This window comes from Arvicola amphibius, chromosome 5 (assembly GCF_903992535.2).
Source record: "Arvicola amphibius chromosome 5, mArvAmp1.2, whole genome shotgun sequence".
In the NCBI taxonomy this organism is placed as follows: Eukaryota; Metazoa; Chordata; class Mammalia; order Rodentia; family Cricetidae; genus Arvicola; species Arvicola amphibius.
In genome coordinates, this window is record NC_052051.1 from 121,938,140 (window position 1) to 121,964,448 (window position 26,309).

Consider the following 26,309-nt stretch of genomic DNA (forward strand, 5'->3'; position numbering starts at 1 on the left):
TGCCACTGTTCTGCCAGATTTGAGTGCTGTGGCCTGGGTGTGATGTATCAGTTCCAGTAGAATGCACAGACTATTTACAGTCTACAGTATAGGAGAGCTATAGTCACAGAACCAAGAGAGGGTGAGAGTGTCCGGGAGACGGTTTGTACCAGCCTGGTTTAGATGCTCTGCTGTATGGCTCACTACCTGCCATTCCACATGTCTGGATGGAATTTTGGCTTGGTCAGTGGCATTAAGGGGGATTAAGATAGGAGAAAGTGTAGAAATCCAGGGATGGGACATGGCAAGAATAGAAAAACTTATTTCGGTTGCATCTTTTGATGTGTTGGGAACAGGACATAGAAAGGGATTAACAGTTACAATCCCTAATCTTGTTCTTCACTTGAAAATATTTATTTAGAACTTTGGGAAGGAGTCCCAGTATTCCTAAGGGACTAGATTGACCTTACCAACTATTACAAACATATTTTCATAATGTCTTCTGTCCCTGTTTTTTTACTAGGATGAATGGCAACACCACCATGTGTCAGATGTGCCCCTAGCCTAGCACACTGATGGTAGACTTCCTAGAAAGTCTTAGCTCTTTGTCCTTCATCCTGTGTGCATTTTTTTTCTCCGCCTGGAAATTTTTGTTGCTCTCATGAAATGGGCAGCTCAAACTGCAAAGTTCTGATCCTGAAGTTCACTATTTGGAGAAGTGTTTAACAGTCTGGGTTTGCTGACAAGGATGCATTTTGTTTATTTCTCGATGCCATCGTAGAACCCGTTAATGTCCACCGAGTATAATGCCTACACACGCCTATACAAAGTAACTCAGTATTATTGCATGTTCTGCAATAATATTCAGAGAAGACGAATGTATATTAAGAAACCAGGGATTGGGCATTCAGCAATTATGATAGGCTTGATATTCTAATGGCACGGGTTACAAAGTATCAAAGAAAGGAAGGAAGGAAGGAAGGAAGGAAGGAAGCAAGCAAGCAAGCAAGCAAGCATGTTTCTGTGACAGTAAGAGAGCTGGTACTGATTGGCTCACAAACTTCTGCTGAGCTGTTCTGAGAGCTGTTTCTAACTTTCAAAACCAAGAGGCACTATACTTTCAGTGCTACGTAAAGAACGTGGTCTGTACTGGAACATGACATATAGTCACTGCAGCCTCTGACAAACAGATTTGGGAGCAACATGCACAGTTCGCACTACAGATTCATGCTGGCCCACTCCGCAATCTGGTACGCTGTGATGTGTTTGTTGCAAATGCTACTTATGATGGTGGCTCTCAGTCTTCCTATTTATCAGGCCACTCACAGATTATAGGAATATACTTGCTCGAGTCCTATCCCAGTGAGCCTAGAGTTTCATTGGCGTGGGGGTTGTAGCCCTGTAATCGGGATTCTAAAAGCTTCCCAGCTGAATGCAGTGGTTTATGCCTAAGATTCAAACACATGTGTGGCCACAGAAAGATAAGCATCTTGAATTCGAGCTAGCCTGACTAGATAGTGAGTTCAAGCTAGCCTTGAGCTACAGAGAAAAACTCTATTTCTAGAAAAAGAAAGAGTAGAAGGTTGAGGGAGGGAAGAGGAGAGAAGGGGAGAGAAAAGAAACTAAGAAAACAATAGAAATAGAAAAAATTATCACCATTCCTCAGATGATCCTCATGCAGAGTCAGGGTGAGATGGATTTTTCTTCGGGCCACCAATTCACAAAAATGACATGGAGATTTCTTATTAATTACGAAAACTTGGCCTTAGCTTAGGCTTGTCCTACTAACTGTTATAACCTAATTTATCCCATTTATTTTAATCTATGTTCTGTTGTGTGGCTTGTTACCTTACCTCTCCATACTACTCCTGCTGCCTTCTCCATGTCTGGCTAGTGACCCTGCCTTTCTTCTTCCCAGGGTCCTTTCTGTTCCCAGAAGCCCCACCCAACCTCTTCCTGCCTAGCTATTGGCCATTCAGCTCTTTGTTAAACCAATTACAGTGGCACAGCTTCAAACAGTGTAAAGGAGTATTCTGCAACACCAGAATACTAAATTAATGTCACTGTGGTCTAAGGGAACTTGACTGTAGTTGGGAAACATTTAAAAGGGTATATCTTTAGCAATTTAATAAAAGAATAGGGCAAATGTTAGACTATAACTACAAAAGGGAACCAAGCAAAAACGTATCCCCTCTGAGTCTTAGTAAAGCCTGCACTTGGTAGGGCTGGAGGGGTCGAGAGTCGGCTGACTTGGAGATATATACCTGAAGACCTACTTTAATATGCTTTGGAATTTACCCAACCACATACTGAGAAATCAGCATTTAAGTGATGTGGCTGAAGCAAACATACACCTGTCTGGAGGGGTGTGTTGATGGAGGTTTAGGGGGGCACTTATCGCCACATAAAATATAAGCTTCTTCCCCCCCATCCCTCCCCAGCCATTTAAATCCCCAGAGTACACACATTCAAGTCACTGTTTAAAAATAGAGGGAAAATCCAAAGCCACAGAGAAACTCTGTCTCGAAAAACCAAAAAAAAAAAAAAAAAATAGAGGGAAAAGCAACCAAAGAATTTCAGTGCCAGGCTTGACACTTCACATATATAAATGGGAGGGGCTCTATGTGTTTACTCATCAATGAAAAATCAGATGAGAAGCATAAAGCTGTTTTTTTTTTAAAGAAACAATGGGGGGAGGGCATTAAAGGAACCAAAGAGGAACCTCAAAGTAGTGCAGCAGCAAACCCTACAAAGCTGGGGCAACCATAGCCTCCTAGAATTCTATGTCTCCATGATTCATTTTAGAACAAGAACAAACCAAAGATACTAGGCCATGAAAAGTGACAGTGGGTTTTTTTTTGTTGTTGTTGTTTTGTTTTTTGTTTTTTGTTTTTTTTTTTTTGTTTTGTTTTTTCGAGACAGGGTTTCCCTGTAGTTTCTAGAGCCTGTCCTGGAACTAGCTCTTGAGACCAGGCTGGCCTCGAACTCAGAGATCCGCCTGCCTCTGCTTCCCGAGTGCTGGGATTAAAGGCGTGCACCACCACCGCCCGGCAAAAAGTGACAGTGTTTGTACAGCAAGCAAGTTCTCGCCAAAAGGCATGTAAGGATTTCCTTCGGAGAAGAAGATGAAAACTCAGGGAGACCTCTTACACCCAGTGTTGGAGGAAATGATGAAATCAAAGGAGCCTCATGGGGAATATAAAGAAACATGGACAAAACTGTGAAAAGCAATAGGAATGAATACATTAGAGGGTCAAAGACTTCAACTAATGTGCTATATAATAGGACGGGTGCAATGTGTTATATTAAGGTCTTTTAAGGGCTGGTGCTTTGTTCAAAGGTGAAGGCTGCATGCTATTGCCTTTTCTTGTTGCTGTGAGAAAATACCTGGAAAAAGCAGCTTGAGGAAGAAGCTAGTTTGACTCACAGTTTGAGGGTACAGTTTAGTCAATCATAGCTGGGAAGGCAGAACGGTGGGAGCATCAGACAGCTGGTCACATTGCGACCACCATCAGGAGCAGGGAGATTCGTGCTGCTGCTTGACACACTTTCTTCAGTTCAGAATCTCAGCTCAGGATCTCACTCAGCTCAGGATCCCAGCCCACGGGTGCGTTTTCCACCTCAATAAACAGAAGCAAGAGAAACTCTTAAGTCCAGAAGTTTGACTCCTGGCTGCTTTCATAGCCTATGAAGTTAACAATCAATATTAGCCATTAAGTGAAATATGTCTTATACTCAGGATAGCCAATACAGATTTGATTAAGAACTAGATGTATAATGCCCAAGCAAATAGAGCACAGGACATGAAACCCATGGAGCCATGAGGATTTTCAAAGAAATATGATAGATGCAGACCCACAGGAGTTAGATAGCCAGATGAATGACACTATGAATCTCTGAAATTCTACCTATGGAAAATTCACAAGATAAATAACACACACACACACACTCACACACACGCACCTAAGCTGGTTGAAAATTTAATATTAGGAAAATATAAGATAAGTAAATATTAGCCAAAAACAATTGATTTACTGTATTAATATCTTCTCAAATAGCCTTTTAAAACAAAGACTTTATTAAGAATAAAAATGAAATTTACCAGGACATAAACAGACAGAATTTGTGTATATATATATATATATATATATATATATATATATATGTATGTATGTATTTGTGTAATCTAAGAGCTTATACAAGAAAACAATGAGAGAATTCAAATAAATATGGACACGTTTATTCTCATAATTGGAGCTGAATAGAATTCCTAGTTTTAAGGGACATACAGATAAAGATGAGCAAGATTGTTGATTATTTAATAACATGATCTATGCCTATATCAGCAGTTGGGGAATACGGCTTCCTCTCTAGCATCACAGACATTCAAAGAAGCTGACCATATGAGAGCCCACGAAATGTGTCTCAGTAGATTTCATATAATTAGCATCACTGCGTGTTTCGTGTTCTCAGACAGGAGACAGAGAAGCTGGAGGGGAAAAACCTTCCAGAAGAAATTAAATTTACACAAAAAAACATCCTACTTTCCCTACTCCCTAGAAAAACCCATTCATTTCTGGGGAAACTCTGTGACAAGAAGAAGCTAATATCATTTCAAGCTGTGTATGACTATAGGAAAAAAAGTGGAATTGTTTCTGTGGTGACATCATTCTATTTTCATTTTTGTTTTGTTTTGTTTTGTTTTGTTTTAATTCAGCCTGCAGTCACAGGTTTGTTGCCCCAGAGAGCACACAGGTGTCTCCCTGTAACAGGTTACCAATATAACAACATATCTGAAACAGGAGCTTCATAAAAGACGCAGCTGGCCTTGTGTCACCTCGATTCGCACCCAGTCATCTTTTATCCAATAGCTTGTTCATCCAGAATTCAACTAAGCAAGAATCAAGACAGTGAATGAATAGCCTGAAATACCAGTTCTTAAAGCTGATCTGCCTTATTCATAGAAAAAATAATTGGCGGTCTCAGTGAGTGCCTTCTGCCTTTCATTAGACACTATTGTGGAGCAGTTCAGAGTCCTATTTCTCAAATAGCTGCAAATTAAAAAGGCAAGGAAGCTACTGGCACAAGGGTAATGGCTGTTAGTGACGACCTGACTGTAGAATAAACAAAACAATAAGAAAGTGGCTTCACCGGAAAATAGTCTAGAGCTATTCAGAAAGGTGTGTGTGTCCCTCTAGTGCATCAGTGTTACAGCAAAAGAGTATGTGGTATAGGTGTGTGTGGGGGTGTGTGTTTATGTACATCTGTCTGTCTGTGTGTATCTGTCCATAAGTCTGTCTGAATATATGTCTTCTTTTGTGTCTGTCTCTGCCTCTCTCTGTATAGGTGTGGTGTCTGTCTGTCTGTCTGAAGAACTGTGTATCTATCTCTTTATGTGCATCTCTTTGTGTGTGTGTGTGTGTAGCTCTGTCTCTTCCTGTCCCTCTGTGTATCTCTGTCTCTGTGTTTGTCCCTCTGTGTATCTCTGTGTATCTCTCTGTCTCTCTGTGTGTGTCTCTGTATATATTTCTGTCTCTGTGTTTACGTGTGTATGTGTGTGGTCAATGTCAGTAGGAGGAAAATGAGTAGCTTCTGTTATGAGCACACAAGTTAAGACATGGAATATTTACATATTGAATTATAGAGAAAATAAAGGTAGGAAACCAAAAAAAATATTTGGAACAGATGACTACTGGGTATTTGGAGTGAATTATCATGAGTTTACCTGTCAGCTGAGCAGTGGCAAATCCATTCGCCAGGTGGGGACTCAGTTTCCTCAGCATTAGACCTTCTTATGCTTCGGTGTTCAGATCCCACAGTCTCCTTTCTGCCTTCACCTAGTACATCTCCATGCTGCTGTTCTCAGCTGCTTGCCTGACACATGTGGCCAAGGCGTAAAAATGGCAAATTGCGGAAGCACCATACTATGGACCTGCCTTGGGGACTTCTAGTCTAGAGCGAAAGATAAGAGATGTGGACCAGTAAGAGCAGTAAGGTTTGGAGAGACATACACGACAAGAGGGGAGCAGAAAATCTGAGACAATATGAAATGTTCCATCCTGACAGGACTTAAGAATGAATACGGCATGGGGAAGGATGAGGGGACACAGTCAGGGATTCTGCTCAGGTGCATGACAGTAAAGGCAAGGTGATGAGGGAAAGCCTGGTCCTCCCTTAGCATCCAGATGCCAGGGATTGGGGGCGGGGCATTTTTGGTAAGGGGATGGTTTAATTATCCGAATGCTGAGAATATGGGAATCTTTAGCGCAGCACTAACAGTTGATTTAAGATTTTTCTGCTTCAGTGGAAGTCTTATTGGTTATTTTCGGCATCTGGCCACATAATGTTCATTGTTCTCATGAAGAAAGAACTTCAGAATCATCAGGAGCTGCTTCATGAAGGTTACGTAAGAAATGTCTTGCTTCCTGAGTCCAAATCAGATGGAAGAGTTAAAAAAGAAAAAGAACACAAGGATCTCAAATTATCCATTGCATAAAATATTTAATTTTCTATGAATAAATGGATTTTACTAAAATTATTTTTCTGCCCTTAAGGGCTCTCAGGAAAGCAGTTTAATGAAGGGCACTGATTTTAGAAGCTCTAAATTTTTTATAGTAGAAATAATCCATGAAGACCCATGGATCCCCTAGTGGCCAGTATTGAATCCTGATGCCAGGCTGTGAGCCTTGGGTTTGCCGACATGGCAAAGAAAGCCTCAACTTGTATCGGAGCATGAAGAGGCCAGAGTGCAAACTCTCATTGGCCGACCACATGCCCCACATCCTGGGAGAACCGGTTCACATATCTAAGCCTCAACTTCTTAGCTATTAAGTAAAATTGAACTAGATACCTTCTGATGCCCACTCATCAATCCTAATTATAAGGAAACGAACAATGGATATTTGGAAAGAAAACAAAAACCTTCTGAGAGAAGAGCTATGAGATTTCCTCACTGCTGTGCCCTCATTTCCTATCTCCCCTAAACTGAAAGTGATGAAGTACTAGTAAAGTTTTTTTTTCCTTTATAGTTGTGTAAGCTTTTTGTTTGTTCTGTTTTGTGTCTTTGAGTTATAACCTCATTTTATGGGTAGTTCTGGTTTTGTTTTGTTAATTGCCGTTAAGAACCAGGCGAGAACGTATTTACAGTGTCTTCACTCCTGAACAGCCCCGTGGGATCTTTGGTATTACAGACATGGAAATGACTAGAACGAATGCCACAAGTACAGTGTGCCTTCTGTTACAGCGTAGAGCAGAGCCCTTTTTGTCACGTGATTTTCACTGTCACGTGCATCAATATCTTTAGAGTCATCAAATGCTACCGTATTAACGTTAGCTAAAGAAGATTTTCTCCTGCAGTCAAAATCTAACTTAATATAAAAATAAGATGAACCAGAACCACAAGTGAATGGATGCTTGAAAAATTTCATCACAGTTGAGGAACATGTTCTTTTATATGGGGGGAGAAGCATTAATACTACTTTCCAACTAGTTCCATGGAGTTAGAATTAATTGCACTGAAATTAATGTAAAATAGGTATTTCCTTCAAATTTCTTAATTTCTTCTGTGCTGACTCAAATAAACAATTAGTAAATGACAGGATGACAACAAGAATCAGGAAGCTATAGATGGGTGCATTGGCATGAATAATCTAAGTTTATAATTTATATCTCTCTATTTGGCTACTGACAGATATCCAGCTCTATTACATTTGATCTATTCTGCCCTTAAATTCCTATTTAAAGCAGTTAATTTCTAAATTGAGACCTTTTTACTTATTAAGCTTATAGGATTTTGACTCCTAAGCCACCATGCAAAATGTATTGGGCTCCTACTGGGAACCATGAACTGAGTCCATCGTGGGGTTGAAGAGACCTTCCCCTGTGGGTGCTCAATGACTAGTGGAAGAGACAGGTGGCCCAATAACAAAGGAAAGTTATAATTGAGCCCGAGGACTCAGCAGTACATCTGGACTCCTGCCTAAGGGAATGGGGAATACTTCTCAGATGGGAAGAATGTTGAGGATGGGAATGTCAGCTAAGGACAGTTAGAAGCAAAGGAGCAAAAGTGACAGACTTGGCCATGTGGCTGATGACTGGGGAGGCATTGAGAAAGGTGAGCTAGAACCAAATGTTAATGAATGAAAGTAACTTTCTTTCTGGGCAGTGTAGACACACCCAATATGAGTAGACCAAGTAACACAGTTACACTTATGTTTTAGATCAGGCAGTTCTCAACCTTCCGAATGCTGGGGACCCTTTAAAACAGTTCCTCATGTTGTGCTGACTCCCCCCGCCCCAGCCATAAAATCATTCTCATTGCTACTTCATAACTATAATTTTGCTACTGTTACTAATCATAATACAAATATCTGTGTTTTCTATAGGTCTTAGGTGATCCCTGTGGAAGGTCTCACAGATTGAAAACTGTTGGTTTAGAAAGTCAGCTCAGGGCCAGGCCATGGTGGTGCATGCCTTTAATCCCAGCACTGGGGAGGCAGAGGCAGGCAGATCTCTGTGAGTTCGAGGCCAGTGTAGACTACAAGAGCTAGTTCCAGGACAGCTAGTGCTGTTACACAGAGAAGCCCTGTCTTGAAAACCAAAAACCAAAAAATAAAAATAAGACAAAAAAAGAAAGAAAGAAGAAAAGCAAAGAAGGACTGTTCAGGCAACAGGGAAGATGACCGTATAAAGAGATCACGAGAAAGGGAGAGACTTGTGCACTACTAAGATGTCTGCTCCGCTTCAGCCTCAGTCTTCTCATTTCTAGAAAAAGAAAACGGAAATGGGTACTGCCTTGCTCATCCTATGTCTGTGTTAAGCTTCTGTCATGTCGGTTAGCTTCCATTCCCTAGAACAGGGCATGGAGCTTTGAACAGCACAAGAAGGCACAGTGACAACCCTTGAGAGGAGTGATGGTGTAAGAGTCGTGGGGCTGGTTCTGTGTACGTGCGGCCTGGCAGCAGAGAGTCTACAGTCCATTCTCAGAAGGAGGACTGTCTGACAGTGCCGAGACGTTTCTTTGGAGGTAGAAGATGAAGAAGAAGCTAAGCGAAGAAAGGGTTAAGGCGTGAAAGGAAGGGACAGCATGTGAGTGCCCTTTGTGAGAGCAGCATGTGTCCCATGAATGGAAAGTTCTTCAGCTGGAGCCCAGGAGGCAAAGAACTAAACCGGAGGCAAGCAGGAGCCATGCCAAGAACAATGGCTCAATTTGGGAGCATTTGAAGGTGTATGTGTCGGAACATATGGCTCCTTGATTTCAAGGATGAGGCACAGGTAAAGACAACTCCATCTTGGGGCAGCTTGGTATTTGGAAACACAAGCTGAACAGATGGAAAGATGTGAAGGAAAGCCAGCTGAGTGCTGTGTCATCGGAGTATTTAGGAGAGACAGCACCTACAGACATCTGGCCACTGCCCTGAAGCCTCAGCCCAGCCCTGGGTGTACCTGCCTGTTCTGGTAGACACGGTGCTTCATGTCTCATCAAATGAGTCAGGAAACCAGACATAACTTGAAGTCCATTTCTCTTTTGAGCCATCCTCTAGAGCCTCCTGAACTATCGTAATCTCTGTGCCACAAATTGCACTGAGCCCGGTGACTTAGACAGCCCGGGTCGTTGTCATCTGCACTGGATTCCGTTCGAAGCCGTATGTCAAGGCCACAGTGCCCTCTGAGCTCAGGAAGATAAGTTCAGATGCTTCACACATTATATAGGATGGGAGATTACAATTCTGAATTCCACATATTTATATGGAATTTATAAATTTATATTTATGTACATTTGTTGTATGTATGCATACACGTACAAAGAGAGAGTAAGAAAGAGAAACTGAGAGATGGACTGAACAATATGTTAAAAGATATTTGTTTAATAATTTCACAATAATCAGCTCATATATTATGTGTAAGTATACTGGGAACCAAACAAGTATTTGATATGCTTAAAACCAAAATTTCCATATAATGCCCTTTATTTCCATTTAAGAAAAATATGGCAGCTACTTCTGACATCTTTTTTCATTGTTTGAAGTCAAGACTTTTATGAAGCCTTCAGCTGCCTTTACAGCAGCAAGAGAATTTATGGAAATGTACAAATAAACGGTATGACTTAAGAAAATAAGCACGCTTTTAAATCAAACATAAGAGAAGGAAGTGGGCTGTGTCCTGCTTCATTATTTTAAACATTGAGTGTTGCACCATGGAAACACTGAAATAACTTTGACATATATCCAACATGAAAAACAATGAGGGGATCATCTTTATACTCCTATGACTTATGTATAGTTTTCTGTCAACTTACTACTATCACTGAACAACGTACACAATTTTAGATACATGAATTGAGGCCTTGCTTCTGTTTTTGTTTGGTTTTGTGTTTTCCTGTAAAATTCCAGGTGAGCAGAGTGTGGCTACCCAAAGATGGAATGACCCTAGTATTTAAGATGATCTGAAAAGTGTTTGACCAATGGGGACCTCCCACAGCCATTCCTTTGTGTGACCCACCTTACACACTGGTTGTAACCCAGAGGGTGGAAGTGACAGGAAGGATGGGGATAGAGGACTGATTGCCTTCTGGCTTAAGACAATCCCTTACTGTCTGTGGACATCAAACCTATTGGGCAAGGATGCTTGGCCATCTTCTCTGACCTCAGCACCTGCTGTAGTCAACTAAAGTACTAAGGGAATCAACACACCTGTACGAATTCGTGCACAAAGCTGAGTCAAAATTCACCCGTTCTTTCAATGGTTGACTTATTTCCTTTACAAGAAGCAAAGCCAGAAAATAAGCAACCAGATGAGAGGGAATCTTCAACTATTGTGTCTCATGTACCTGTAGCCGTGTGTCTGAGAGTCTGGGTGGTGTCAGGTGGGTCGTGTCGTATTCCTCTCTCCCGTTTCACTCCAGCAGAGAAGATGTTCAGGGACTTCTGGAGATAGTCTGCTGTTACTGCACGGTCATGAGGACATGTTCTGTCCCTCTCCTCACCTTCTCATCCTCTTCTCCAACAAGGCAGTCAGTAATCCCATATAGCTATTTGGATTTATTTTCAGTTCATCAACATGATCTGAACACTTTCTCTCGGCCAACTCTATACCAATAGAGCTTTTCCATTCATTTTGTGAAGACTCTTTTTGGGCGACTGTGATGCGGTTCTGACTTAGTCTGGTTTTTGTGTTTCTAGGTCAGGTATTTCTATGAGCTGTCTGGAGAATGTCTATGTAGAACACACACAGATACTTACTTCGAGGCTGTCAATTATCCCTGTGGTTACCCAGCTGCCTGATTTGGTGGAATGTTGCTGTTGATCCTTTTGATTTTTGCCTGTAAACTTAATCCTCCACCATCACCACAGAGAGCAGTCAGCAGTTAGATCCAGATGCTGCATTTGGTCAATGAGTCGTCATCACCCTGAGCTTTTCATTTTAATAGGAAATATCACCGGGCTCGTAGCTTCACACGCATGGGTATAGTTTAACGGGAGTAAAGATCAATAATGGCTTATACTGAAGAGAAAGCCAACAGGTGTCATACAACTGAGGACCACACAGCACATCCATTAGGAATAGGTGAAAATCTTGCTAGTGACTTTGGTGAGATGGGTGTGTGGCTCACTCACCAGGTGTACTCTCTGCCTTGTTCCTGCCGGTGAGGATCTGCAGGAAGCATTTTTTGTTTTGATGACCATGTCAAATCCCTAAAACAGTCAAAGCTACATATTAACTGTCCAAGTTGTAACTCTAGTAGGTGTTCTGGAATTAATTCTTGAGTCCAAAAAGGAAAATGTAACTGGTGAACCTTGAATATGACCTAAAGAATATGTGTGATCACTTTTACCACCTTCAGCTGCGTGTCCCGAGAACTTGCTCTCCTTTGGGTTTGGTGGCTCCATCTTCCGACTCTGCTCTTTCCCTGTTTCTAAGGGATAAGGCAGTGGTGCTCAGGAGTCTTCTATTCCCTAGGAGCACAGCCCAGGACCGTGCAGGGCTGGAGCCTGCAGCCTCTTATCACCACATGCTCCACACTGCAATCTTTATCTGTGTACTTTGAAAATTAAAAATTTAGTAGCATGTCATACTGACTGCCTACATAGCTGTGGCTCTGAAAAGGAAGTGGATTTGGGCCAGCAGGGTACATTTTTTCAGTTGACTCTCTGGAGAGAAGCTCTGTCAAAGCTTTCTCAGGTGTTCACAGTCCATATAGACAGGACAAGGGACCCCTGGCTCCCTGTGGACGTGAAGATAGTCATGTAGTCTTAGTTAAGGAGGCAGCTGTGGAGGCAGGAAGGGTAGCTGTAGGAAGGAATGCCTTTTTTTCTGTGTCTACTTTCACATACTCAGGTTGGCCTTGCCTGCTCTAGAACACAGCATCCATGTGGACTTCATGTCTTTATCTTGAGGCTCATAGGTATTTGATGAAACAAAAGGTCAGATTCTTGTGTATTGGAGGAAAATGTGACTCAGAGACCAAGATTCATTCCCCCTGGTTCAGACACAGCTAAGAGTTGGTCAGTGCCTCACATTTCAGTGAATTCCCTTGCCCTATGGCACATGACTTTTTTTATTTTTAAAAAAAGCAATTTTATTTTACACACAAATCTCAGTTTCCACTCCCTCCAGTCTCTCCTCCCACTTCCACTCCCCCACATTCCCGCCATTCCTCCCTCCATCCACTCCTCTGAGAGGGTGAGGCCTCACATTGGGATTCAAATAAGTCTGTCACATCACTTGAGGCAGGACCAAGGTCCTCCTTCCTTAGGGAATGGGCTCCAAAGACTCAGTTCATGCACTAAGGATAAATACTGGTTCCACTGCTAGTGGTCCCACCAACTGCCCATGCCACTCACATTCAGAAGGGCTTAGTTCAGTCTTCTGTTTCCTCAGCTGTCGGTCAGGGTCAGTGAGCTCCCACTAGCTTGAGTCAGCTGTTTCTGTGGGTATCCCAATCATGGTCTTGACCCCTTTGCTTGTACTGTCTCTCCTCCCTCTCTGTGACTGGACTCCAGTGCTTAGCTGTGGGTCTCTGCATCTGCTTCTATCAGTTACTGGATGAAGGTTCTATGATGACAATTAAGGTAGTCATCCATCTGAGTACAGGAGAAAGACAGTTTAGGTGCCCTCTCCACTATTGCTTAGATTCTTAGCTCGGGTCATCCTTGTGGTGGTTTCCTGGAAGTTCCCTAGTGCCTGGTTTCTTGCTAACCCCACAATGGCTCCCTCTTTCAAGGTATCTCTTTCCTTGCTCTCCCTCTCTATTCTTTACCCAACTCGATCTTCTGAATCCCTCCTGTTCTCCTCCCTGCTCCCCTTCTTCCCTCCCCACTCTTCTACCACCCTCCCCATCATGACAATTTGCCAAAAAGATCTTGTCTACTTCCCCTTCTGGGGGCAGGTTGGGGGAATCCTTGTATGTCTCTCTTAAGGCAGACACATGCCTTTTCTATCTTCAAATGCTGATTCATATCCAACAGGGCCTAGTCTGAAACATCCAGCGGGATTTTTATCTTTTTTTTTATAGATGGGCTATTAGGGTATAGCCTTTGATCTGGAGACTCCCCACTGGGTGGAAGGTGCAGCAATGCTGCAACCTACATCTACCTCAGACAGGGGTCTAGAATGATCAGTATCCAGATGGAAAATCCCATCCCAGGCCCTACCCCAACAATCTTAACACACATCATACACTCAAAGGTCACTTAAATGCTGGGCTGCTTAGTATGGGAGAGGAGAGGCGAAGTCACCTTTTTTCTTTCCTCTACCTTGATTCCGATGGTAGAATGCCACCTGCTTTTAGAGTGTCCAGGAGAGGGGCTTTCACTCCTGTGTCAGGGAGATGGAGCGGGGCGTCAGGAGAGGGTATTTCTACCCATCACTTCACTGCACCAACGTTGACCAGTTAGGCAAACACCAGCGTGAAGGTGAGAATAAACTGATGTGGTACTGCCACCTAGTGGCTGCCCTTGACCTCTGCGAAGTACAGCAAACAGCCAGCTTGCAGTCACCCTTTGGCAAATCCTGGTGGGAGTTCCCAGAACTAGTACCCACCGTAATCAATACAGATCTGCCTCCTCTGCCAGTCACAGAGGCTGCCATGTGGCACATGTGGAATATGCCCGTGGCACATGCAGACTATGCTGTGTCTTTTAGTAAGCGACTTTTGGCAAGGGTAGTCGTCAGCCTGGCCACACCAACTGCCTCTCTATACTAGAGTTCACATCCACTGAAAAACCTCACAGCACATGCAGTTACACAGATGGATTCCACCCCAGAAAGTTCAAATAAGTACAGTTAGAAAGTGAGGGAAGAAACGGGAATGGTGAGAAGCATCCGCACGTCACAGTTAAAATGTCTGTGTGGCGTGTTCTGTTCCCATGAGCAATGAGAGTGCAGTTGCTGACACACTTTCGTGCCCAGTTCCAGGCTCTCCTGTTTCACTGATCTGCAGGTGATGATGTTGTTGTTGTGTGTTGTTTCTTTAGAACTTACTGCGTATTCCTTACTGGCCCGTAAGGTGGTCCTTTGGTGTCTCCCCTCCTCTGGGTTTACAAGCCTGTGCCTCTATACTTGGCTCTCCAGGTCTACTGATATGAAGCTTGCTACCAGGTTTTTTCTGATGTCTTTACTAGAAGTCCAGCTAGTTTCTCAATATGCCCTAGGAAATTCTTGGTTTCTTTTTTGTTCGTTCCTTTGTTTTTTTGTTTGTTTGCTTGTTTGCTTTTTTGTTAGCCCCAGGTTGAGGTCAGGAGTATTCTCCATTCATGGGACATACCTACCTGTGAACACACAAAATGTTCCCACTTGACCTTGGAATGACCTGTTAAGTGTTTGCATGTAAATTTTTTCTTTGTGTTTTGTTTTGTTCTGTTTGCTTAGAAATAAAGCCATTTTAAATATGAACCTTTTTTTACTTAATTGTGGTAGACATAATCCTAAAATATCAATTGGAGAATATCAGAATTTGTCTTATTTAAAATTAGACTCATTCCCTTGACCTGGGAGGTAAAGTTCTCTCCAAGGCTGTACAGATTTGCCTAGCCATCTTAAGCAAAGAGAATCTGAAAGATAAAGCCTGTTCTCTCTGTTACCAGGATGTTCATGTGTTGCCATTCTCGTGCTCGAAGGTTTTGAACATGATCAGATAACTGTAATTGTGTGTGTGTGTGTTTGTGTGTGTGTGTGTGTGTGTGTGTGTGCAGATCTGAGACTGCTAACTTACTGACACTAAAAATATTGCTGATGTCACTTTTTCTAGCATAAATGAATACTAGACTCGGACCATGAAACCTATCTGTCATCTTTTCCGAGAAACATAGGATACTCATCAGTCTTGAAAACCTGTGTGTGCTCTGCCATCCCCTTCTTTTCCTTTGGGAATGCTGAGCTTTATTTTAAGCTCGGCTCAGCTTTTCTGCTCAGAACATATCCACTGATGGCGTCTACCCAAAAGCAAATCTTCTATATCCAAAGTATGAATGAAACTCATGTAGACTAAGGTTGAGAGAAATCATAGATTTTATAGAACCAGAGATAGACAGACAGACGAGAGAGAGAGAGAGAGACAGAGAGAGAGAGACAGAGAGAGAGAGAAAGAGAGACAGAGAGAGAGACAGACAGACAGACAGAGAGAGAGAAAGAGAGAGAGAGAGAGAGAGAGAGAGAGAGAGAGAGAGAGAGAGAGAGAGAGAGAGTTTTTCCTCCTAAATCAAAGAGAGGAAAAATTTCTAAATATATAATGTCAAAGGAACAAAATAAAATTGAAGTAATAAAATTCACTTTAGATCAGTAAAGAATTACATAATTTCAGGAATCTTGTGCTGGTCTGGGCCTAAAGTTAAGCTGGGCTTTAGAAGTAGCCTTGTGATGTCTATCTGCCACTTTGTTACTTTATGTTCTGTGGGATCCTCAGGGTCCTAAGACCTCACGTTTTTTGGACACAGTGATGCTCAGAAAGGAGAAGGAAGGAAGGACCTGAGGAAGTCGTGGACTAGAGCAGTTCAGTCTCTGCTCAGAAATGAGTTTCTGAGAACTGTTCCTCGAGTCCCTGTTCCATACCATTACAGCGTTTATACTTCAGAGCACCCACAGGCCTCAGCTAAATCTTGTTTTAATGCTGATTTAAAAGGATTCTAGACATCTGTGTTAAAGTGTTACACATCCCTGTTGTGACTTTCCATCTCTTCTATACATTGTCCCCAAGTATGTCTTTGCACAGGTGCTCACATTTATTACAGAGTTCCTATTCCCTTATTACCCACAATCATGTATTGTGAACACAGTTTCTGATTCATCTGTGTGTTCTCTGTGCTTTATATTGGGCAATGGTGGTGCACATGCCTTTAATCCCAACTCTTGGGAGGCAGAGGCAGGCGTATCTCCATGAGTTTGAGGCCAGTCTGTTCTACAAAGTGAGTTCCAGGACAGCCACAGCAGTTACACAGATAAACTCTGTCTCGAGAAAAAAGAAAGAAAGAAAGAAAGAAAGAAAGAAAGAAAGAAAGAAAGAAAGAAAGAAAGAAAGAAAGAGGGAAGGAAGGAAAAGAAAAGAAAAGAAAAGAAAAGTGAAAAGTGTCTTCTTACATGGAGATATTTAACATCTAATTGAATGGAACTTCCGGGGGGGGAGAGAGAGAGAGAGAGAGAGAGAGAGAGAGAGAGAGAGAGAGAGAGAGAGAGAGAGAGAGAGAGAGAGAGAGAAGCAGGAGCCAAGAAGGAAGGAAAAGAAAGGAAAAGGAGAAAAGAAAAAGAAGAAAAAGAATGCCTCTGCTACTCTATAACACACAAAAAAGCCAGGTGGGAAGCTCGAAAGAAAGCCATCCCTATGTCATATCGCCACCTCTAGAGAGTTGGGTTTAATTAGTAGAGGGGCAGTGGACAGTATTTTCTTAATGGTTCCCAGGTGACTGTAATGCAACAGTTGATGAATATCCCTGACAGAGCAGAGTAAATGATTCATGCTCCCTCTCCTGTCTGAACCATTGGCTCTCGGTTCTCCCCCGTGAATAGATATCTACCTAGCTTGGGTTGCTTTCCATTCCTGTACCTCTGGATTAGTTGAGTTACACATTTGATTCGATTTGACTGTAAATGGAAACTACATGCACATATTTGCTGTTCAGAAGCCTCATGTAAATTCCCCTCACGTCTCTGAATTTGCAACTGGAAACACAGACTTTCGGACTTACTGACATTCAGGTTTGCCACCAGTTAACCAGCAGTGCCAGGGCTGCCTGGTAGTCCCATGCCTCACCATGGAATCTGATGGAGTCAGACATACCTCATCCTCTGAGGGAGTCACCTCCATTTCAGGTAAGCACCACACAGAGCACCATATATAGGTTCTGTCTGCTCAGTATGCAAGCCAAGCGGAGTGAGCCCGAGAGACACCTGTTCAGGTCCTCATCCTCCTGGATGCCCCTATCTCCCCCACTGCAAAACAAGAAGAAATAGATTGCCCTCTCCAACACCTGTGTAATCGTTAAATCGTGTTAGAAGCAACAAATTTCAGGCTTTAGTTTGGATCTATTATTTTAAACTTTCATATCTTCTCTTTTACCTGTGACTTGCATTTATCATCATCATCATCATCATCATTGTCACTATTATTATTATTATCACAGATTCTCTTAAAATGTGTTCTTTAGAAAAATGCCTGAGTTCCAGTTTTCGCATTGAATAAATAATAGGACATTCTTATTTCATCCCTTCTAGTCTCTGTTTTTATGGAAAGGCAGTTGCTAAATGCTAAATCTCCACTCCTGCGCTTGTTTTGGTTTTTAGTTTGTTTCTTCTCCTTTTTCCCTCTTTGTGTTCTATTTTCTAGCTTATATGTCTCAGTTTGCACCGGAATTACGGTATGGCTGTGATTCTGTTGTGATCTGAATTGCATCACTGCAGTGTTCCCTTGGAGTCATCCATAGCCGATGGAGCGAAGGCGCCCACCTCTGTCTTCACTGTCACAGGTTCCTTCTGCTGTCTCCCTTTGTTATTTACCTCTTTCTTTACCTCCTCTATTTTATCTGCACCACTTCTTCAGGAAGCATAAAATGTGTGCCCACAGTAATTCATTTATATTTGAGAGGGGGATCCAGAAGTCAGTTGGAAGCACTGTTTAGGAGAAAGGATATTTGTCTTGTAAGACTTGGCAAAGGGTGAAAGCTGGTATTTTATCAGGAGTCCTCAGTTTCTTAGTGTGGTTATATTATCTTTCCTTTGGTCCCTTTTTCAATTTTAAAAATTTCCTTCCTTTCTATTAACAAGTTCTCATACTCCAATCAGGGATAGGGAGTGAAGGGAAAGAGGAATGGAAAGTACTGCTTCATTTAAAACCCGAACTCCCAATCTTCCCCATCTTCAAACATTTCTGTTTCTCTCTGGACCCTGAGTCCCAGATTCTCCAATCTGTACCTGAAGAATGAGCTTTCTTACTCATTCTTAAAATGAGTAGTTTGCAAGGACCAAGGAGAGAGGGTACCTGCAGATCCATCACCCCTTATCAGTCCTTCCTTTATCAGTTCTGTAACTTACCCGTTCGCTGTGTTGTTGATATCTGTGTAACGGGAGATAACTGGGCCCTTTATATTTAATGTGATTGAGGATATACTCGGGCAAATGTGCTTTAGAGCTCTGTGCACTTGGTTTATCTCATCTCTTGTTTATCCCCCGCCCTCTGTTTCTATCCTCTTTGGAATCGGTGTTCTGTTTCTTCTTGTTTTTTAATTGGGTTATTCTTTGGCTTGGTTACTGTGATGCTTCTTTTGTGGAATGTAGCATGTCCAAAAGCTTAAGTGTATTGTGTCTAAATTAACATTTTTATCTCATCTTAATATCCTGTCATTTCCTGCAGTCTGTCTTTGATTGATGGCTCTCTATCACTGTCCATACAAGGCTTCTACTTCTTCATACAAGGCATCAAGTCGTTTTACCAGAAGGTACTATACCACTTTCTGGGAGAATCAAGGAGACACTCTGCAGGGCTATTGAATCTCCCTTCTTTGGTTTTTAGCCCCTTAATACCTTAGCCTCTTTAGAGTCCAACTGTGCCCTTCAATTCAGGGAGACCTTGGATCTCTGCCTGTTCTCCCTCCCTGCACTTTATTCTGTAGATTCTCTTTGGACATTAACCTGGAACAAGTCTGTGGTTTCTTCAGTTGTTCACCATCTTCCCAGAATCTTTGCCTATTCAAGATGGGTGAACAATATCTTGTTACCCATTATTTCAAATTTTATCAGATTTTTAAAACTTAAAATACGGTAAATGTAATAACCTATTGCTCCATTGTGATTGAAAGCAGGATGCATTTTCATTCATAAAATAAGTTTCTTCCTCCTCTCTGGTGCCTCCTTTACTTTCCCTTGGTTGCTCTAAGTTTACATCTTTTTATTGTGTTGCCATAGTTACAGTGTTATTTCAGGAAAGAAGTGATTTTTAGGAGAGGAATGATGGTATATTGATCACATGCATTTAATCTCTGCAATGCTTTCCGTTATATAACCACGTCTAAAATTTGAGACCAGAATTGAAATAGTTTTGTCATTTCCAATATTAATAAAATGCTTACTAGAGAAGCATTCATGAAAACTTGTCAGCTGTTAACATCCACGATGGAATAATTTTTGCTGTTATCAAAATAAGTTGTGCATTAACCTTGGGATATAATATGAAAAGTACAACTCACGTCGACAGATAGGCAAGAATCATTTCTCTGTGTTTGTTGTCTGTCTGCAACCTACCACATGGCCCAGGGAAACTCAGACTGAGAATGAATTCAACATTGCCACATCAGTGAATGAACACCAATCCCTGTAGATGGAGCGGCAGGGCTGCGTCCCACCATCCGGCTAGCTTTACCCAAAATAATTACACGGAAACTGTATTCTTTTAAACACTGCCAGGCCCATTTGTTTTAGCCTTTTATTATCTAATTTTTACATCTTTTTTTAACCCATATTTAGTAATCCGTGTAGCACCACGAGGTTGTCGCTTACCAGGGGAGATCTTAACCTCTCCCTTAATCATCTCGGAGAGGAGAGGCATGGCAACTGCATATGCCAACTGCCTGAAGCTTCTCCCAAACTCTGCTTCCTTTCTCCCACAATTCTGTTCTGTCTACTCCGCCTACCTAATTTTCTGTCTCTTAAAGGGCCAAGGCAGTTTCTTTATTAATAATAAAAGTAACATATAGACATTTCTCCATCAAATCCCCCTCTGTACTTTTCCCAGAACCGGGCAGCAGTGCAGAATCAAATAAGGCCCGGTCTTAGTCATTATTTTGATTCTATAGGCAAGGTCATTGAGCACATTAGCTATTGCGTGTCTTGTGATCCATGTGAGCATTTCCTGAATGCTGTTGGAGGTATATGCAGGGTGCTGAGAGAAACCAGGACAAACCGAGAGAACCATACTGACTTGTGCAGGGTTTGGGGAAGGAGACCTGTAAAAGAGACAGCAATGCGCTAGCTTTTACCATGCAGTACCGAGGGGGCAGTGGGAGTGCTGGGCAGGGCGAGCCTCTCCCTTAGTGAAGGTAACCCCTGTGAACTTGAACAAATCCTCAGTTCAACATCAAGCTGTCATGTCTGTTAAACAGTCGGCAGTGAATGAAGAGATGAATAAGACCCAGGAACTAAAAAGCGGAAGCTCTTTTAAGACAGGAGAGCTATATAAGTCTACAAAGCTGAGAGAGCTGGGAGCATAGATAGCGGTGCAAGTGTCTTTTGCTGGAACCCCTGACGTCTTTATTCTAAAAGCTCAACATCATGAGGCATTTCTTCCGCCAGCACTACTGTGATTTAGTGTATCTTTTATTACATTAGCACTCCCATTGATCAGAGGTTGCATCTACCACTTGAGCAGTTTCCTCTTGCTTTCTCAGACAATTTTTCTTGTGAAAAAGACTGGCATTATCTGACCGGTCTGAGAAACAAACTACTATAAGAAAAGTGTGCATACCTCTTTAGTCTTAAATTATATGCATTAATCATTTACGGCAGTATAACTCTGGCATCGATCCAAAACCTAGGGGCGTTCTGAGCGGTAGTATCACCATGTCGATGAGTCTAATATAATATTTGGGTTTGAGTTGCTAGGAAAGAATTCAGGTGATTATTCTAATAGCGTCTAATTTGGTCCTTAATTACCTCACTTTGACTATTCACGACTGAGCCTGTCTAAATGTCACATAAACATTAATATGAGAATTTTTTTCCATTCTGAGCTGTTTTCAGACAGCTTTATTTCATAATCAAAAAGGGTAATTTATGGAATCCCAAGCTAAAAATCCCCAATGTCTAGAAGCACACTTGTTTCCAATTAGGTTTTTTGCAATAGGTTTATGGTCTCTAACACAGTATAAGGAGCATAACACAGTGTTATCCACTAACAATGCAGTGGCATCAATCAGAGCGTCTGGCCCAGGAATGAAGAAAGAGGAGATTTGTTGTACATTTACACGCTTTATAACCAAAGATAACAAACCAAAGAAGAGTGAGCTGGACATTTCCAATGAACGCTTCAGGTTCCCCTTGGTGGCCATGTACCACTCCGCACCTTGAGAACCAAATAAAAAGCACTAAAAGGAGAACAAGGTTGAGTTTTCCCCATAGGCAGTAAGAAAGGCACTCCCAGAGACCCCAGGGTAGTAGCAATTCTGAAGCTCTTATTTGCAGTTAGTTGTTCTTCCAAAAGAAAAAGCCGACATGCAAGCCATTCACAATGAAGATTTTACTCAGCATGTGTCTGAAACTAGAAGAAGCTGTCTAGGACACAACCGTCAATATAAGGAGAGTTACAAGTGTAAAGATTTCAGCGCGTGATTGTCTAGGTTGTGAAATATTACATATTAAATGGGAAGGTCGCTGAGATTGTACTGAGAACAGAATAAATGTAATGTATTTATACATGGCCTTCCTCAGGAGATTAGAGGCATGTACTCTTAAGGAAATCAAGCTTTGTCAAGGAGAAGTTTCATTTCATAAAGAAAATTTGAATGGGAAATGAGCTTTTTCCCCTCATCCCTCCTGTGAAGCCCACATCCGTGGTAGAGTAATACGTGACCCCAAGGAATCATGGCAGGGAATATGCACTAACATACCCTGATGTGGGTATAAACCAAAGCCGATTTAATTATGTTCTGAAACAGAGAAGTCGGTGGAAACTGCCTAGCTCATGTTACTGGTAAGCCCAGCACTAGCCATATTCTGATACCTCTTGTATACACTATGCTACAAAGCTAATCAGGGGAAGTGAACCCACTGGTCACCATGGAATGCTAGAATGCCTCCTGGACACTCTTTCTTAACAAGGATAGCCTCCTGGGACATCCTGGGGATTAGCATCTATAGTTAGACAAAGTGGCCACTCCTTGGGCATGATACAGTCAAGGTATCTACCTTATCTTTCTGTAAGTCAATATAGTAGCTGTTCTCACTCCTCCATATGCTGGGGTTCTGATGACACCGGCCCCTAACTTCTTAGCTTAGTACAAGTAGCAGGAAACAGGACCTTGGCTTCTCTTTATTTAGAAGCAAACACAGCAAGAAATGAGGAGAGTGAAGGACTTACAACTAGTGTCCAAGAGAAAGAAGGACAGGTGGTTGTTAGTGGGAGGTGGGTACAAAGCAAGGAACCCTAACCCTGCTGGTGACCAGAGTTCAGGCTTGAGTGCTGTAGAGACCAAAGAGGGCCACTCAGCCTTGGCTACAGAGATGTGAATCAAGCATCGTCTTCCAAGGCTGATGATCAACATGGCCTAATTATCATATGTATGCGTGCTGAGCAGTATGTACATGCTTCAACCTAACTGTATTGAAGGGACAAGGATGACAAGGGTAGTAAACATAGTCCCAGGACAGGACACAGCATGACTCTTCCACTACCCATGTAGTATGAGGTTAGGACAGGGCATATTGTCACAAAGGTGGGGCACATCAGCTGGGCATCACAAAGGCCTGAGACTATCTACAACGGTAAATGTATGGCCTCTTGTAGCGGTGATAATGTAGGTTTTCATACTGTGAATTATTCTTTTGGGGTCTTTTGCTTAAGTTGAGGCAACTTCTTGACTTTATTTATATTTGTAATCCTTTGGGACATCTAAACAGAAGAGTTTATTGAAAATATAGTGAAGTCATCAAATGAATTGAATTGTCCTTAGCCACTGTACTAGAGTCATTATAAAACTCTGGCTTTGTTTGCTGTCTTTCAGGTACCATGATCAACAGGATGTTACTAGCAACTTCCTTGGAGCAATGTGGTTGATATCAATAACTTTTCTCTCCATTGGTTATGGTGACATGGTACCTAACACATACTGTGGGAAAGGAGTCTGCTTGCTTACTGGAATCATGGTAAGTGTCCCTCCCCTTCCATCTCTCTTATTTATTCTTTAGAAGAAACCCAAACCACCCAATCCATATGTATGAATGATTGTGAGTTACTTGTTTGCTCGTAAAAACAGTTTCGAAATAACTTGGGACCCTAAAGACCTCCATTGCAATATATAATAGTATTTCTTCTGTTATTGAATGTTGGTTGGGAGAGAAGCACGGGTCTGGGAAATGTGCAGAGAACACAGCCAAACCAGGCACACGCTCTCCCTGCCCTGCTTCCTGGAGGTCTCCAGTAGAAATACCACATTTTGAAAATGATTGGCAAGTGATTACACTCAAGTTCATATAGAAAGAAGTAAATCTCGAGTTGTTTAGGAAACTGGGAAATAGGAATAGGGCCTCATCCGAGAAATAACCTATGGAGAATTGACTTAAGATGATGAGAGACTTCTGGGTAAATGGCCAGGAATGGGGTGCATTCTGTTTGAAAGGCACAAGCTAAGAGAGTTTAGTTTGTTTAAGCAAGGTGATTAGACAAGGGGGACAGGGACGTTCATGAGTTGGGGACAGGAATTCCAGGACATTGCAGGAAGGTTTGATGTAATGGTTAAGATTTGGGTCTTTTCCTAGGAGGCCCTACAAACCCAAGCCTGTTGTTTGCCCCTCCTTTACCGTGGTGTAGCCTGAACTGCTTTGCACCACTCTTTTGGTTATATGAGAACTGGAAAGGCTCTGCCATCCTTGAGAAAGGTAACGCAGGCTAGAGGGCTTTTCCAGTCAAAGGACTGGCAGAGACCAGCAGAAAGGCTAAGTAAGCTTTAAATAAAAGTACACATGGGGGCAGGAGAGATAGGCAGATCTTAAGAGAACTGGCTGCCCAGCCTTGAGTTCCTTCCAGATTTGATTGAAGTTTAAGGTGAAGTAAAAGGGACCATAATGTGGTCACTGTGTTCTGCCCTTGGGCCTATTGTACATAGATTGCGGCAAGGAAAGTCCTACACTCAGTGTATGGGGTAAGACCTTAAGTAAGGAACTGCAGTTGTATGCCAATTTGCCTCAGTGGTGGAACATCCCTTGTGGCAGATTGTGTGGTGAGCATTTGAAACCAGTAAGGTAGCAGAGAGGTTGTGGGGCACAAGAACTCAGATGTGAAACCTAAAGTGGAGAACACCCTCACTGTCCCTATACTGTCTGTGCACCGGGTAGCATGAGACAATACTGGGTGGCTTCGTTAAGGTCCCTTGAGTACTGTCCACTCAGAACGGAGCCACCCAAAGCATCTGCTGAGGAAGACTGTTGCAGGGATTTTAATTAACTGGAAGGACTGAGAGCCTGAGACCCCTTGGTAGAACTGAACAGAGATAGGAAACTTGCCCGTGCCAATTTTAAAGACAACAACACTATCAGGATGGCCATTAAGCCCAAATTATGAAAATTGTAATTTAGGAACATAATTTAGCATCATTTCCTTGCGAAATGAAAAGTTTTATGAATGTAGTGAACTTCAAATTTTTCTCATTTATACTTGGTATAGCTCATTAAATGTTTGATTCTAGAATATCTCCTACTTTCCCTCAAATAATAACATTTTATTGTATAGCATAACACTTTGGTAAATAAAATATAGAGGGGTATATTTTTGAAAGGCCCCATAACAAGCCCACAAGGGACATGAATGATGCTATTTATATAGACAGAACTGATAACTACAGTCTTTCCTCTGTGTTTCTCAAAAACAACTTGTTTGGTGTTTCTTTTGTGGCAAGAGGAACCCATTTTATTATTAAATGAGGCATGACTTTTGGGCCTCATATAACTTTGGAGCAGACACCAATTTGACTTTAACCTTCCCGAGGCACAGGCACCTTGAGATACGTCTACTTTCTTTTAGTATTGCTCTGTCCATAATGCCTCAAGAACTGCCCCTTCAGAGTCTTGTCTGCTGGCCCAGAATCTCCTGTTCACCTCCTTCCTCTGCTTTCTTAATTAGGTTTCACTATTGATCTTGGTTTTTAAAAGAAGTGCTAAGCCTCTTTTAATCTATACAAACGAACGAAGGTTCTGTGTAATGAAATGTACATGGCTTCATTCTTCCTCTGCCAGCTCACAGCACAACAGTCTGTTCCTAAACTCAGGCTCCATTGTCTCTCCCCTGCAAGAACAAATTGTTTAATTGACCTAATCAAAGAGTGTTAACATGCATACATAGAGAAATTCTCAAATCTTTGAGTAGCCTTCTTAAAAGTGCTTTGGAAGAGTGCAGTGGCTCTCTCTTGAGGCCAGGCAAATTTCCATGGTGTTGTCAGGCTACTGGATAGTCTTTGGGAGTAAGCGTCTAAGGAGTCGATTATACCCTGTACAAACTCCTTAGAGATATAGAGCAATATTTGGAAGCAAACAAGATGTAATGTGGAGAACATCTGAATAAGATTATAGATTCATAAGGCTAGTTTCTTGAACATGAAGTATGTTTGACAGATTTTGTTGCCTTTGCTTTCTTTTCATTAGGGGAAGTACTATAAATACTCAGAGACTTTGCCTGAAATGACTTTATATTTCAGTGTTTATTTGCCTATGCATTGATGGATTTCCCATGGGTGTCTCCTGTCTGCCTGTCTCCCCTTCTCAGCTTTAGCCTTTAATAAATAGTGAATAAGAAATACAATTTACATACTCTGAAGAGGACACAGGGTCATCTGTGCATCTTCTTGAATATTACCTCTGCAGTACTGTGCCTTTTGTTCTCCTCTGTCACTCGGTTTCCCTATCCTTGTATTCATGACATTTTGATAGAATTTACACCTTCATGTAGCTTTTTTTTTCATTTGGAAGTAGAGTTGGTCTACACACTAACACCTACAAAGACTTCCCAAAGCCCTGCTTATTTTCTTTCCAAGGCTAATTCATCACTAATCAATTATAGAATGCCATCATCCTCGGGGCATACATTAGTCAAAACTCAAAATTAGGGTATAATTTAGAAGTTTTTAAAAAGCTGAGTTTGTGCC

At 41.9% G+C, this 26,309-nt stretch overlaps 1 protein-coding gene across 1 annotated transcript in view; it reads left to right on the forward strand.

Annotated features, from left to right (window-relative positions):
• Positions 1 to 26,309, forward strand: part of Kcnn2 (potassium calcium-activated channel subfamily N member 2) — a 126,765-nt gene that overhangs the window by 73,606 nt on the left and 26,850 nt on the right. The window contains exon 5 of the mRNA XM_038329333.2: positions 23,178 to 23,319. Within this exon, the coding sequence (XP_038185261.1) occupies positions 23,178 to 23,319 (142 nt within the window). The remainder of the gene's footprint in view (positions 1 to 23,177; positions 23,320 to 26,309) is intronic.